The sequence below is a fragment of the Teleopsis dalmanni genome, chromosome 2 (genome assembly GCF_002237135.1).
Source record: "Teleopsis dalmanni isolate 2A chromosome 2, ASM223713v2, whole genome shotgun sequence".
Classification (NCBI taxonomy): domain Eukaryota; kingdom Metazoa; phylum Arthropoda; class Insecta; order Diptera; family Diopsidae; genus Teleopsis; species Teleopsis dalmanni.
In genome coordinates this window covers 59705567-59721960 of record NC_051847.1, presented here as the reverse complement: position 1 = coordinate 59721960, position 16394 = coordinate 59705567, and the positions used below count along the sequence as shown (strand labels likewise).

At 30.1% G+C, this 16394-nt stretch overlaps 2 protein-coding genes across 2 annotated transcripts; both read right to left on the bottom strand.

Annotated features, from left to right (window-relative positions):
• Positions 1 to 496: 496 nt before the first annotated feature.
• Positions 497 to 4161, bottom strand: LOC119686098. The gene is made up of 2 exons (XM_038100564.1): positions 3977 to 4161; positions 497 to 1573 (listed from the first exon to the last, which is right to left on the bottom strand). The coding sequence occupies exon 2, from the start codon at positions 1545 to 1547 to the stop codon at positions 702 to 704; it is 846 nt and encodes a 281-aa protein (XP_037956492.1). The 5' UTR covers positions 1548 to 1573; positions 3977 to 4161; the 3' UTR covers positions 497 to 701.
• A 7369-nt stretch (positions 4162 to 11530) lies between these two features.
• LOC119674664 lies at positions 11531 to 14898 on the bottom strand. Its single transcript, XM_038085813.1, has 4 exons — positions 14590 to 14898; positions 12200 to 12809; positions 11939 to 12141; positions 11531 to 11619 (listed from the first exon to the last, which is right to left on the bottom strand). Exons 1-4 carry the CDS (start codon positions 14864 to 14866, stop codon positions 11531 to 11533), a joined length of 1179 nt encoding a protein of 392 aa, XP_037941741.1. The 5' UTR covers positions 14867 to 14898.
• Positions 14899 to 16394: the final 1496 nt, after the last annotated feature.

Sequence of the window (16394 nt, the reverse complement as noted above, 5' to 3'; positions counted from 1 at the left end):
CTGACTAATCGAAATGTCATGAAACTTTACATATAGTCTTTTGAAGGTTGGTACTCCATAAATATCATAAGGATTTGACAATGGCAGCGCCATCTGTGTGTCAGTCACACGATTTATTGAGTGATGTAATAACTGCTCTTGAAATATTAAAAGTCCGCCATTAGGATAAAGACAAATAAGCTTTGAAACGTCGACGAAAGTTATATAGAATTCTATATAATAATAAAACAAAAATAAAGACTAATTCATAAGTTCTTATTTTATGTTTCACTTCTGTCTTTAATTAACTGTAAAAAATTATGAAAATGAACTAATAACTACTTTATTTAAAAAATTTTTTCTTGTTTTATATAAATTATCCTATAGTATCCAAAAGACATATAGTATTTAGTCATCTTTAACTTACCATAACACTTAATTGAGACAATGAAACTAAAAAAGCTTTTTTAAAACACTAAAATATATTTATTCCAAAACTTTTCTAATTTTTTATTTTCTAAACAAATAAATAAAAATTTTCACCAAAATAGTATTTCACAAATTCCAAATAGGGCAGCATAATTATCATCCAATCTAGCTAAACTTTTCGACTCATCTCAAATATTCAAACGTAATTCATGTTATCTATTGTAGCTTTGAATAAAAGTAAAATAACTTCTTAAGACATCCTTAAAATCTTCAATGCTTTAATTTTGCTTTGATTATCTATTGGCCCGAGCACGATTTGCACGTCTATTTTCACGCCTTAACTTTTTCATGAGTGCATTGTCTTTTGCCAAAAGAAAATGTGTTGGAGTCTCATCATCATTTAGCTCTCGAGTCATTCTATCTTCCAAAGTAATGTCGCTCTCTGATAGGAACACTTTTTCTTTAGTAACACCATAAACCATCAAATTAAATTCCCTTCGCACATACTTCCAAATATTACGAGTCGGTAAAACTAGAGTCACGCAAAATATGGCTAAAATTAGATAGCTAGCAACATGAAAGCTACTTCTCTGGATCGAAACGACCAAATCCTTTGAACCCCACTTAAATAAAGATAACAGTAACACTACCGTATAGGCAAACCATCTACAGATATAATTCAATATGACTAAGATTGTATGCCAAGTATAAGTAGTGGATAAATGAACTGTAAATCCAATCCAACAGAGTTGCATGAGAAACGTCAGCATTTTAAGCATCAAAGGAAACGTCCCATAGCCTGGGAAACTTGGTCGCTTTAATGTAACAAAGCTAAACATAAGGAAATAAAAAGCAGTGTACACTATTGTATAGAACTGCTGTTCAGTATGCTTCATGGAAATGATCGGGAAAAAGTGGTACCCATACCAAACAACTGCAACAATGATGAAAATTATCACTTCAGACATTGTTTGACCCTCATTGCGTCCCCATGTTATTACACGTGCGTTAATTATATCAGCCAGACCGGAAGGCGAAGCCTTTATAAACATTCCTTCATAGATTTCAGTATCGGATTTATATGGTTTTAGAACCGGAACATTTTTTTTTGCACGTTTTTTTTCTTTTCGTCTAGGCATAGTTGATTTTTAATTCAAAGTTAACACTAAATGAGATAAAATTTTTATAAATAATAAGTTTTTATATAAAATAAAATATGTCATAACTTGACTACTAGATTAACTGTGATTTTTATGAATATTTTATTATTCTTTATAATATATAATGAAATCCATATTTCCTACGTTCTTCGATTATCCTATATACTACCTTTAGATTTCTATTCTTCTATATTTGTTGGCACTAGATGGTCTTGGTATCCTTATATATGGCAACACTTATCTAATTTTGCCAGACAAATCGTTATGCGATATGCTTCAATGGTAAATTTGCATGCTACTTTTCTTTATAAAGAATTTATGTAAATTGTCGCTCAAAAAAAAAGCTATAGGAATGCAACTAGCTTTGATCGGACTGTCACTCAATAAATGGAACACGAACGACACCCAAGCTGCCAGAAGTTAGAAGAGGCACTAAACATCAACCACTTGATAGTTTGATACCATATAAAAAGAGCAGGCTATGCGAATACGCTTAATGTTTGGGTACCATATGAATTAACACGAAGAAATTTGATTAAACAAATTATGATCAGTGAAGCGAAACGATAAAACATGAACGATAACAAATGAATTAAATTCGATAATACAGAATGCAAGCGGTCTTAGTATAATCCGGCGACTCTCCATAGAGCCTGGATTGACGACAAACAAAGTTAATTTGAAGTTGATTGATTGAAAGTTGATTGTTTGGTGGGATTGGAAAGGAATTATCTGTCAAAAGACGTTTCAGCCTGGTACAATGGTGAATGCGGTCCTCAATTGCTAAAAACTCACTTGTTTGAACGAAATAATCAAGAAAAACGACAAGAATTGATCAACAAAAAATGGATTTCGGTTTCATCATTACAATGCCAGGCTACATACATCTTTGATGATGTGAAAGAAATTGACGAAATATGGTGGAAAAGTTTTGATGCTCCCATCCTATAGCTCGGATAACTATTTATGTCGGTGTCTGCAAAACTCCCTTAATAGTATAAAGTTGGCAGAATGAAGAAGGATTTCCCACTGAAAAAAACTTGACAAAGTTTTCCGCCGTTAAGCCATAGAAGTTATACAGGTCAAAAAAATATTTACTTAATTTGAAATTAATTTTCGTGATTAAATTTCTTAATTATAACCTTTTCTGTATTCGAAGTAAATACTTTGACCGTATACATAAATTTATTTTCTGTAGGTTTAAAATATTTCACAACCTAATTAGACGTCCTAGTTGCTATTTTTAAAATTTCACTCCATGTTTAACTAACGAACTCCAAGAGCAAATCTAGCCCGAAACCTTCTCCCAGATCAGTCAGTTGTCCCAGTTATATTTTCCTAGTTTAAATATTTTAAAATGGGATTACTTTCATATATAATAATATGAGTTTGTATAAGTAGTAGTAAATAATAAATTTAATTAAATATTTTATGAAAATAAATTAAATATTTAATAAAAAAAACATACTCACATTTATAGTGAAATCAGTGATGTTTTTGGAGTTAATCTGAATAAATTTTTGAGTACATAAATTTTAATAAGATGACGTTATTAAACCGTTATAAAAGTTATATTAGTTAGAAAGTAACAAAAACAAAAAATTTTAAAATTAAAAAAAAGTGGGCAGACATCCCCACTTTAAGTCCCACGTCAATGGCGCTTTACGCATACGACACGTGCTTGATCTACTCGGATCGGGATGCCATAAATGTAAGTAACACTTTACAGGGAAATATAGACTTTATGGTGGAATACTTCCAAAACTGGAAGATTAAAACTAATAAGAACATAGTCTTCTGAAATCATTGGTGTTATCAATTATACTAACGGCTCTAGGACAGGTAATAAGTATTTGGGTAGTGGTTGTTTCTCTGAGAAAATGAATGGACATATATAAATATGAAGGCTTTTTTATGATCGTAATATCTTTTAGAAAAAATAACAAGGAAATGAATAAAGAATTATTACCCCGTAGACAGCTAATTAGCGGTCATTCCGAAGACTTTGGTTGGGTTAATCTGTAAGGATTAACGTTAGCAAGGTAAGGGTAACAAATGTCATTCTAACGGAAAGCGGTTTGTGATTTGATAACTCATCATATGCAATTTATTTCATATATATAATTTAACTACTCTTGTCCTTACTATGAAAATAATGAAGAAAATGTATCACACTTGTTTAGTCATTGTCCTGTGCATAAACAGTTTAAGTGAAACCAGATGAAGACTTACCATTTTAATCAACCACAAAATTTTACTTAAAAAGCAAGTTATATAGAATTAATATATATGAAGAATCAATTCATAATTTTGAATTCATTGAGATTTCTATGGAAAGTCGATAGTTACCAAGGTATGAGTAATTATAGTGCAAATTTTTTTAAGTTATACCACATAGAAATACTTACCTAAGGCATAAATACGATACCCACTTCAAAGTGACTAACACCCACTGCAAATTTGTAAAACGTGTTTAGTTCCAGAGAAAACCAATTAATAATGACAACAAAATATAATAAACTTTTTAAATTTTGAAATTCTAGTAATGTTTAGTTTAGTTACTTCAGTAGAATAAAATTTGAGATTACATTAAACAGAAGCAAGAATATATTATTTAATACTTTTTATTATTTCGTGAAATGTTTATTCTGGCCAACTAGATCTTATTACTTACTCAATGATTGCTATGAATTAATAACTAAACTGAAAGAAAATGCGTTCTCAGCTTTAATGACATGGTACCTGTGCACTAGAACAACGACATTCTATAGGTTTCAGTTCCACTAAGCTATGAACTGTAAATACGACTTCAGAAATCTTTAAATAATGTTTGGCGACTCTGTTACTGAAAGGGATCTTTTAGCGTTCCTGGAAGTCGCAAACAAACCTATCACTCAAGGTTTAATTGTATCTGATATCGCTAAGAATAAATAACATTATGCGTAGTTAACGACTAGCCTGATTAATCCAACCTAATTTATTAATATTATTTCATTTATTACAACAATAGACTCAAAACTGTTTGTTGCATTGTATATTATTATAATTATAATGTTTGCACTGTGACCTACAGACCTATTGTGCCCCTTGATGGACTTTAAGTAATTCTACAAATTCAAGTTCTACAATTAACTTTTTTTTGTTTAACGATGTGTAAAGCAATCAAGAGTTTTAGTCAAACTCGTCCGACAGTTCGCCCACTCATGATTACCGATTTGGTATTTAATCAAGAGATCTTTCAAAGCCCAATTTCCCTCTTTTTTAGAATAAACAACTAAAGTGTCTATGAACTGTACTTAAAAAACATAATCATATGAAAAAATAAAACAATAAACTAAAAAGCAGCCACAGTTCCACCTTAATGCACTATATTCCGTAATAAATTGAGGAAAAATAGTATAGGTTGACAGGTGGACTTAAAACCATATGATTCGCTCAACAGTCATGGTTTCGCTATTAAAAGTCATCTAGGTTATTATAAATCAGAATCAGATTAGTGACAATAATACTATTTTAATAGCAATAATTATGAAAATGGTTTTTGCATATCTTTTGTAGTATCGTTGCATTGGTGTCAGTCTAACGTCCTTTGAAAAAAACAATCTCGTACTAATTGACATTAAAGATGTGATATACTACACCAGCAAAGGCAGCACTTTTAGCACTTTTTACCTAAGTAGGTAAGCAATCAGAGACCCATTAGCGTCGATTTACCACATTTGATGTGCTAAAATCAACATATTCGTGTCACTCTCGACACAACTCCTTTTCCGTGTGCCAGCAAACTTCTTCAGCAGCAATTGTGTCAATAGAGGAAATGTGGGTCAAAGCAGCTCATGTCAAGTGGCACAATTTAGCACTTACTCAATCTTCAATCTCGTAAATTCTTAAATAATTAAGTAATGAACCCAGCGCTAAACATGAAAACATCCAAAAATATATTAAATGTAATGAAAATACTAGTGTATATAAAAAGACTTGTACTTCTTGTACTCATCATCAAATCACATGAACTTACATATGAAATATTTAAGGTTCAACAATTCTTGGTCATGTTTACCAACTTTTTTTTTTTTTGTTTTATTGTGAGAACAAACAAAAGGTGATCACTTAATCTTGGAGGCGTTCAAAGAAAGTTAAACAAATTCTTTAAACAAATATTTGACAAAATCATTGCTTAGACATATTTATTTTTAGTCGTAAATTTTGAGTTAGATTGGAAAGCACGTCTATGAGATATACCAGAGACTGCGCTTAATAGGAAGATTTTACCTTTGTTCGAGTTAATATGGAAAGAATGAAATTATCATAACTTAAACCGATAATTGAGAAATTGTTATAACTCAAGCAGTTTTATTTGGGCACTTAGTTACGCCCATAATCGCAAAGTACTTCAATTAGCGCCTTTGCAGTTCTATTTGTGTAACGTCATGGCTGCTTGCCCAATCCGAACCGTAAATACAGCAAATTATTAACTCCAATGACTAATTGAAAACAATGAGACAAAATATTTAAATGATTTATTTTGAAATTGTATTTACTTAACTTTTTTCAAAATAATTTCATAGCAAATATAAAAAATTATATGCTTAACAAATTGAAAACGTGGGAAAATTTTTGACGTTAAAACATTTTGAAAAACTATGAAGAAGTTAGAAGTTCTAAAAGGTAATGCTGTCAAAGTGGTATTGAACACACGTGTAAGTAATAATTTTTATAGGGTTGCCTGAATACTTAAAAAGATAGTAGAAAGTGGTTAATAATAATTTTATCCTCGTAAGGTTTAATCGGAAATACAAGTGATATCGCGGAACTTAAGAATAGACATCCCAATTGATAGCCATACGATATCAATGCGCTTAAATCTCAATAGGTGACATCTAAACTGGTTGTTGAGTTTCTAAAGCATAATTGTCCAAGAAACTTAAGTATGAATTTTAAAGGTTTTGAAGGATTTTATGGTTCAACATATGGGCCGATATGTAATATATTGTTAAACTTATGCGAAAATAAGCAATATCTTTAGTTCTAGCTCCAAAACCAACTTTGTAATTCTTTAAAGTATAATATCTCTAAGTGTAATATTTTTTGTTGGTTAGTAAAATAGAGTAAAAGCACAGAATACTATACTGTCCCAATATTATAAGGTTTATTATACTCCATATCGCCTATACCCTAAAATGATATAATACCGCTTAAAAATTCTAGTAGGATATTGTGGGCTGAACTATAGCTTAAATAAACAAAGTTTTGTCTGTAATGGGATCTGCATATTTGCTCAAAAGAAAGATATAAGCTCCAGTAATGCAAAGATGACCTACTCTGCGCTTAAAGGAGAAAATAGTTATGAGATCATATAATATAATATGTGATAATAAATTCCTATTTATTAAAAAAGTTCATTAAATATTACAACTGTATAGAGAAAATTGGACTGAGAACATCATTTATTTTACGATACAACAAATTTTAAAGTGGTATTACTATTTCCTCTTCTTATAATAATAAAAGTAATTATTATAGAAACAAGACTTTAATCTCAAATTAAGTGAATTTATATATTTATATATTCGAATCATTAATTATCAGCGCTTTTTCGGACATAAATCTTTACAAAAAAAATAGATTGTTTTGAATAGTTTGTTTGAATAGTTTCATTTCGTGTATTGGTTGCACTGCAAGTAACGTTTTTGTTAAACCACTAAACAGTTGTGATACTTAAAGTATAATAGCTTGCGCTTGCTTACTAAAGTATTTATAACTTTTCTCTCGAAAACTTCAAATGCTACTTTATCATTCTGTGATAATGTCCTATACAAAACATATACTCCACATTATACAGAAGTACAGGTAGGACTAAGGTCCTGTAGAGCGTAAGTTCTAGCTCTCGAGAGAGAGTGCTCTATTCGATATTTTCTGATATTAAAATAAAATTTTGTAGGTATTTTAGGCACTAAAACTCAACTTTCTACTTATCATAGATTTTGAGGAAACACAGAAAGCTGAAAATGAACTATTTTTTATCCAGAACTTAGAGGGGTTTCAGTAGGCTGATTAAGCTCAAATTAGATTTAAAAGAAAGACCATCTAAAAAACAAATTAAATTTAAATTTTGTTTCAATATCTCTACTGGCTCTACTGGTATCGTATTTTGATCAGCAAATTTCTGTTGTGTCACACTCTACAGCGGTGGTAAGGTAAGTTAAATCCTTGACAAATATGAAAATATAATCGTTGGCCTTAAAAATCGTAGATAGATATTTTAAGACTTTACCAATACTGTTAATATTTCATTTGAAAAAGTTTAGACGCTTTAGTTTTAGTATAAAAATTTAGCCTGATTATTCTAATCATGTTTTTATATGACACATCTTTTTTATATCGTATACCTATCTTTTGTATGTATACTAAATTTTATAACAAAATTGGATTTAATATAACTGCTATCTTGATTATGAACGGCTGTGACAAATGTAGTTTAATAATGTATTAATACAAAAAAAAAAATCCAAAAACGATTTACAATAATAATGATAATTGTGGTGTCTTGCCGTAAATGATATGTATGGTAATGAGTGGTCTTACCAACTGACTTTATTGAAAACTAAAAAACTTTTAAGAGCTAAACAATATATGTAATATAACTTATTTTGTGTAAATCATAATATAAATTTGTATGACTATATATATCTTATTACTGGGATATACTGATAATATACCAGGATTAAAACAATCCAAATCACTTATTGGTACCAATAACAATAAGAAATACCAGAATTGTATGAATCTATTAAAAGAAAAATTTAGGATCATCAGAGGAATCCTAACAGGGCACTGTAGACTAAAACACCATCTTACAAAACTAGGTATATTTACAGATGCAAACTGTTGATTCTGTGAAGAGTATGAGGAGTCGGTCACATATGTGCTGTTAGAATGTTAGAATGTTAGAACATATGTGCACTAAAGCACATACGAAATAGGCTTCTAGGAATGTATATTCTAACGGAAGTGGCAATAAAACTCTGTAAAGTAGGTTCAATACTACTTTTTATTGATTCAACGGGGCTTAAAGACCTACTCTAAGCCCAAAAGTGGGTGCAATCGACCTTATGGCAGTGCCACATCCTCTTACAATCGTAATATATGTATATCTTATTAACATAATTGTTATAACTTAACTGCTTAACTGCTTTATTTTTAATGAATTAAAGCAAAAATCTCGTTGCAATTAAATGTATCTCCTTATATTCAATTTTATTTGGCTTGGTGGCAGTATCTGAGGAGTGACCAAATATTTGATTTAATCAACTTAATTACAACTAAAAGGATAATCGTGTTAGTGGTCACAAGTGCGTTAATGCGTTTTTCTAATTTCATGAACTCAACCACTACTCCATTATCAACCAACCAAATATACAACGGCAACACTGGCAGTACGGGCAATACGGGCAACACTGGAAGTTGGCGTCAGCAGCGGTACCGAGGGCGGCAGCAAATGAATGAGCTGAAAATGCGTTCAATTTGACCCTTCAATAAAAATAATATTACCTCAGCATTAAAATGATGGCGAAAAAATTATCAAAATCATCAAATGCTGCCACAAAAGCAGCATAAAAACTGCAAAAACTGTGGAAACTGTGAAAACTTTCGAAATGCCACAATGAAAAGAAACTAAACAGAAAAAGAAATACAAAAACAACAACAATAATAATAACAAAAATAAAACCGAAATGAAAAAGGAAAAGGATAAAGTACGAGTATTAGCAGGACGAATTGCAACTCTTAATTGAGGGTTAAAAACTAAAGTCAAACAAAATAGCGAAAATGTCAAACAGCAAAAGGATACTCGGCGAAAGGATATGCAGCGCAAAATAATAACTGCGAGCATAAAGCGAACTATGGCTGTCATTAAAGTTCGCAAATGAACGTTTTGCTGCAAAGTTCAATTTTAATTTTTTTCATTTGTCCTTTTTAATTTTTTTTTTTAGTAATTTTTTTATTTTTTTTTTTATTATTATTTTGTTGACAAATGCAAACTCCAAGTGCAGTGCAACGAAAATTTGCTCAATTATTTGCTTTGTTAATATTTTATTTTTCTTCAAAACACCCAAAAAGAAAAAGAAAAAAAAACAACAATTGCGTTTTTAATGAACTTTATTTTCATTTCAAGTACTTCCTTGAGGTTTTGTTATTTTTGCCACAAAGCCAAAGATACAGAGGATACATTTTAAGCAGATTAAAGCATCCAATAGTTGTATTTTAGTTTGGTTTTGTTAAGTGAGAAAGTCGTATTACTTTATAGTTCCACTAGAAGTCGTTCAATGACATAGTTCTATTTATGATTTTCAGATAATTTTAATCAATTGCTTATTTATATAAAAATTACGGTGCTTATTAATTGAAAGTAAATGATTTATCGCATAACTACAAAAGTTAGGTTAGGATAAACTGGCAATCCCAAGGGTATACTTGGTATTGCCAGTTTACACAAGGTATGCCACTGTGTCACCGTGAGCCAATAGGCCTTATTTTAAATGGCAACTTTTTTTTATTATAACGCGTCTTATGACGAAAAGAAACTATTTAGAAGGGTTCGAACAATAATGATGAAACAACTACAAAAATTTTTTAATTAATTTATTGAATTTGTCTGACCACACAACGCTGTTTCGAGTATTGTCAAGTACTCATTATCAATGATCTTAAAAAATATTTAAATTTTTATTAAATTAGTTCATAGTTCGAATATAATTTGTTGGACTGCAAGTGTCAGGCTTAGAACTCGTGCCTGTCACATAAATAACGATGACTAATCATGTTTTTCCTCAGGAATGATATCCAGTCGCTGTATTCAATCAACCAAGCACCAGTGCCAAATTGATCAAGTGTTATAAATGGTGTTTTCTTAGTGGATCTGTAATAAATCGTCATAGGCAACATTCTATAGCCTAATCAAATAATTTGAATATAAATAACATAAATACTCATTGTAAGATATTTGTCATAAATATCCAGCTTAAAACTTAATCGTGTGAGAGTCTCCATCATTTTAACTTTCATATGACAAACAAGTGATACACCATTAATCACCATTAATAACCATTAGTATGTAATGTAGTGATTTTAATAGTAATTTTAACCATTATATATTAGTGGTTAAAACAACACAGTTGGGGTGAAAGAGTCTTCTCCATATACTTTTATTATTTATTGGCTCTCACCTATTATTTGTTATATAATCTATTCTTTTTGCTGTCCATTTTTCTATTCTTGTTGTACCTCAAAGGTGCGGTTTTAGTATATTCGATATAATGTACTAGTCGACCAGTAACTGCTAGTTCCATAAGTTCTCCACTATCTTGTTAGCTAATATAGTCTTAGTTATGCTCATTTAAATTTGATGTGTTCGAGGACTGTGTTATCTCCAGATCAGTAAATAAAACAGTGCGTTATACTCTAGATAGGCTGATTTACTGCAGGTAGAGTATTTTTTAAAAATAGTTATTGGTCTATGCGGTTAAAAACAATTATAAATTAACATTAAGCCCGATATTTTGAAGGGATAGTATTCAAGTTATAAACCAATTCATAGAAGTTGAATATATAACATGTCATTGTGTCATTGGTGATTGTCGAAATTACTTCTTGTCATTAATTGTATAAAATTATATATCGGTTAAAAAATATTTAACTCATTTGCTGAAATTATATTTGTTTAATCATAATTTGGAATACCTATTCGAAGAACACCCTACTGAAGTACTCAATAATGATCTACTCTCCGATATGATGTATTTTACATTAAAGTGGAACCTAAAATTTTACATTAAATTGGTTTTCTAGTATTTCGAAGTAAATACATAATCTATACGAAGTCTGTTGTTTTTTATTAAAATTTATTATTGATATAAAGTTTATTTAAATTTATTTTGCATAGACTTATAAATATTTGGGAAAGCTTATTTTACAGCGTAATCAATACTGAATCCTGTCTCTGTAGTGTCTGTCAGTTCATCACTATAGAAGTACATGACATATGGAAGTCCACCTAGAAATTTTATTGAAAAAAGCTATTATTTAAAAAACAAAAATCACACTAAAATAGTATCAATCTATTTAAAAAATAAGTCAGTAACAAATAATAATAATTGTATAAAAATTATTAAAATAATGATTAAGAATATAAGAAATATATAATTAATAATAACTTATTAGTTAATGTTATGAAAATTTTTTTTATATAATTTAAAAATAATCGCATTAAAATAAGTTTTCACTATGAGTTAATATTATTAAATATTAATATTAGAAATGGTAGTAAAATGTATTATTTGTTAAATAAAAATATAAATAAACAAATATTTTACCTAGAATTGTGACTTGCGTATTGCCATCGAGGTTACCACAATAATAGGTTGGCTGCATGTTCATATTACTTGCAAGCAGAGATTGTGGTATCATTAAGTAATCCTTTCTCACCTTATCAGAAAATACTGTACTATGACAATTTTCATCAAAACCTAAATTGATTGGATTACGACTAGACATTGAGAAATCTCTAGTAGTGTATCTGAAATGGATAAGCCAAATATAAGTAAAAGATAATAAAAATATTTAATAATACTTACTCAATCATAGTGGCACCCATCACAGGTTTGATGCAAATTGCATAATTTGTTTCTGCCATATAATAAGTATTCCCACTTGTTTGATAATTAAAACTCTTTATGGTACCTCTGCTATCTCTATAAAACTGATCACAACCAATTGGTGCCAATAAATCCCAATCACTATGATGTGTACTGAATATAGTGCGCAAATCCTGTAAATTGTTTTGATTGCCAAAAGATAAAATTGAGCTGGAACGCTTTTTGGCCACTGGGCACTCCAATTGTGTGACGATCAAACGCCATTTAGTACCCGACCAACGATCTGGTAGTTCAAATGTCAATTGCACAACCTCATTTCCACCCATACGGAAAGGTATGTAAAGATGTTGTTGTGTATTATCGCCGCATAAAGTAAATTTATCCACAGTAAAATAATCTGTACAGTCCAATTTTTGCTGACCGACGTCCAGTGTTGGTTGTTTTAGTTCGAATCTTTCAAATTCAATCAGTAACTGACACACACTCGAACTGTAGGCTTCAATGCGATAATTACAGGTTCGTTCTAACGTGACTGGATTGCGAATGATGATGCGTTTGAGCTTAGATGTGGCACCACATTGCAGGTTGGCTTTAAGAATAAAATTGGGTGATATATTGTGAATATATGTTTGCAAGTTTTGAAAAGGAAACAATTAAGTTTAGTAAACAATTAAGAAGAATTTTTCAAAATTTAAATTTAATAAAAAAATGAACATGCATTCTCATTGTTAAACATTTTCTCGAAGGAATAGACAAGAAGGAATCATTGTTATCCTTTTACATAACATTAGTCATTGATGAATAATTTTAGTATTTCATGTTATTCTTAAATAATTTCTTTTTCTATATTTTCTATATTGATTTTTAACGTCCGTTTTGACGAAAAAAACTAAATTCTTAACAGTAGTAAAATTGCAACAACAAACATTTTTTATTATTAATAATTAAATTTTTGGCCGATCATACAGCTGTTTCGAGTATTGCCAAATATCTATGGTTTTGGAATTATTTCTTATATTTATTTATTCGAAAATAAGTTTTTGAGACTGGAAATGTACCAGGGATTGAACTCGTACCCTGACAAATTTTAAGCTCAGAGTCAGTGTTCATTAGCCTACTGACCCAAAGTCGTACTTGATTTGTATATTCAAACTGGAACTATTGTTAATTTGCTGTGTAAGTTCTTTTACAAATTCACTTGCTGTGATTTTTCTCGAAAGAAATACAGCAGCAATTATTTTCCACTAAATAATTTTGGTTCTTTAAAACTATGGTCTGCAACGACCTCAAAATGCGTAAGTACATATTTAGTATTTACTTTGACACTTTAAGGCAATCATTAATTACTATTTATTCCAAAAAAATGCTAAAGAAAGACTTTCTCCTTCATTTAAAAAGCAAAATTATTATTTTACTTTTCATAATGACAATAATAAGCAAGAAATAGTCAAACATTAGTGTATTGGATTAAAAGTACTTAAGTTATGTTTTTATTAAAAATAAACTTGAATAGTGAAAGTGTGAAATAGTGATTAAAATTAGGAATACATTTAACCAATCAATATTTTCTTAATATTTCGTAAGCAAGTATACTCTTTACCATAAACAGTCACATAAGCCCTCTCTGATATGAAGTCGTAAGTATCTATTTAAAATAAACAAATGGTTTGACTGGTATTGCGTTATAATGTGAGTGATCGTGAGTGATCAGTTGAATAAAAATTCTGAATTTGTTGCAATTTTATTAAACAAGAATAAAAATTATATCATATCTTTCTTAAATTAAGACTTCTGAGACTATAACTGCTCTAGCAATTATAAAAATCGGTAAATCAGCCGTTGTAGCCTGATTATTTGATATATTGGATTTTAAAGTCGCATTGATTTTACTGACGAAAAACTTCGGGTGCTCTTCAGATAAGTATCTGAAGAACAGATTCAAAACAAAAAATTATAAAAACATAATTTTACCAATTTATTCTATAGAAATCCACTGTAAAGAAATTTTCATGGTTAAGCACAAGCTATACAAACACACAAAAATGTCTCTGAAATATATAGGCTCTCCTGCAAAAATTTGTTGTTCCTGGACTCCGCGTCACAAGTATCTCTAGTGACTCGTTGTTAACTTAATTGTGACACTCTGTTTGTGACATTGTCATTATGCTTGTCATTGTAAATTAAAAAAAAAATTTATATCGTAAAAAAAACTATAAATTGAAGTATTTATTTCCTTTGTTTCCAAGTTTTAAAACATTAACAATTTGCTTTGAAAACAAATTTTCGCGACTTAGTTTTTAAGTTATTTACACTAGCTCATATAATTCATTTTTTTTATATAATATATTTTTTCTTATATTCTCACTCACTTTCACAACAAACTCCATAGGTACCACAATATCCTTTCACAGACCCGCCTTGTAGCATGCAATTAAAACGTGTCATGCAAGTGCCTTGCGTGTCTTCATCGGTTAAACAGCTATCCGACAATGTTCTTTTGCGGGCTTGACGCGCTGTTGAGCCAACAGATATTTGCGGATCTGGAGCTTCAGTATTATTATTATAAGTATTTGTGGTAAAAATTGACAATTGACCATGACTTAAATCCACAGCCAATAATAGAACACAGAGTATGATTAAACTCATGACTGTCTTATTGCCAACCGATAAACTCTTTAACGAACGCGTTACGGGTACCCGAAATCAAATGAAACCAATCAATCTTGAATTTTTGCTTTTATATGAAGCTTCAATAGACCAAATGCTACACGTACCATGACGAGCTCTCAGTTTAGGCAACTTTACTGATGTGCTTTTCATGTTCGATTCGTGGTATGAGCAAATATTTGTAAACATTTTAAATGGAAATAACTGTAGTAAGACGTTTCGTATCTTTCTTCTATGATTTCAATGCTCAATGCCTAAGCAGAAAACACAAATCAATGATATTGGTAGAATTGATTAAAGTATCGTCACACGTGAACTCGAAGGTGTATTCAAAATGTTTAGTGGAATTTGTTGAATCTAGAATATGGGGATGAAGTAGTTATATGGTTGAGAAAATAAATTTAAAAAATAAAGTAAAAAAATTAAAACTACAATTTTAAAATTTTTCTGAATATTCATTCATTCACAAAGTAATGAGTAAATCTATATGCTTGCTTCTTATTCTTAAACTTAACTCTTCAATTTGTTTTGTTAAGAAATATGTGCTGGAATAATTATTATTAAAAAAAGAAAAAATTCTGAATGTTCAATTCTGAACTGCTAATATTGACACAATGATTAATCAAATAGTAAGTTTGTTTCAGTATTTTCCCATCTCTTTGCTTACCAAATAAAAATTACAGAACAAAAATTTTGATATCAAAACGAAATTTATCGGCACATCGTCTCTTATTCTTTTTACATAAATTAATTGCTCCGCATATGGAAAATATCATTCCGAAATAGAACTGATAAGAGATGCACAAAATTATTTTAAAATTTTAATATTAACTGATAAGAATTTTGGAAGTAAATAAGGGTTACCATACAAGCATCGTCCGTTGAAATGATTTAAAGTGACAGCCTTTTCGACAAAAAAGTTAACAATTTCGTTGCTATGTTGTTTTATATATATTAAGTTTTCAATTAGGTCCATTAAGTTTTCTTCTTTTTTGTTCTCTCTTTTCTTTTTTATTGTTCTTACTTTTCTTCTTTCTTGCTCTTCCTTTCTCCATCTTCTTTTCAACCTTTTATTCTTTTATTATAGTTATTGTGAATATTTTTCTCTAAGCAACATAAATATCAAATCTTCTTCTTTTCATTAATAACCAACAACACAAATCAATTATATACAGGTACGAATATAGGTCTGCAATATACAGGGTGGCTGACAAAAGTTGCAGCAAACTTCCCACCGATCTAGCTGTCAAACCAGTAATGACAAAAAGGTCAAAAGGAATTCATTGACAGTTCATTGTCTTGTTTACAATCGTAAAAAGGCATATTGATTGTTGTGTCGTGGAAGAGAAGTTGAAATGTGATAGTGTGATTGCTTTGTATTTTGATTGAAAAACACAAGTGGCTATCATTCTAGCCCTCCAACATTTAAATGGTGGCTCGACACCGTAATACTGATAGCGTTGGCCGACGCCCATGAAGGGGACCAAAAAAAAACAGTAACAACACC

Coding starts and splice junctions, on each gene's coding strand:
- LOC119686098 (XM_038100564.1), bottom strand. CDS start 1,547: ATGCCTAGACGAAAAGAAAAAAAACGTGCAAAAAAAAATGTTCCGGTT.
- LOC119674664 (XM_038085813.1), bottom strand. CDS start 14,866: ATGAGTTTAATCATACTCTGTGTTCTATTATTGGCTGTGGATTTAAGT. Junction 12,810..14,589: donor CTATGGAGTTTGTTGTGAAA/GTGAGTGAGAAT, acceptor TTATTCTTAAAG/CCAACCTGCAATGTGGTGCC. Junction 11,620..11,938: donor TACGCAAGTCACAATTCTAG/GTAAAATATTTG, acceptor TAAAATTTCTAG/GTGGACTTCCATATGTCATG.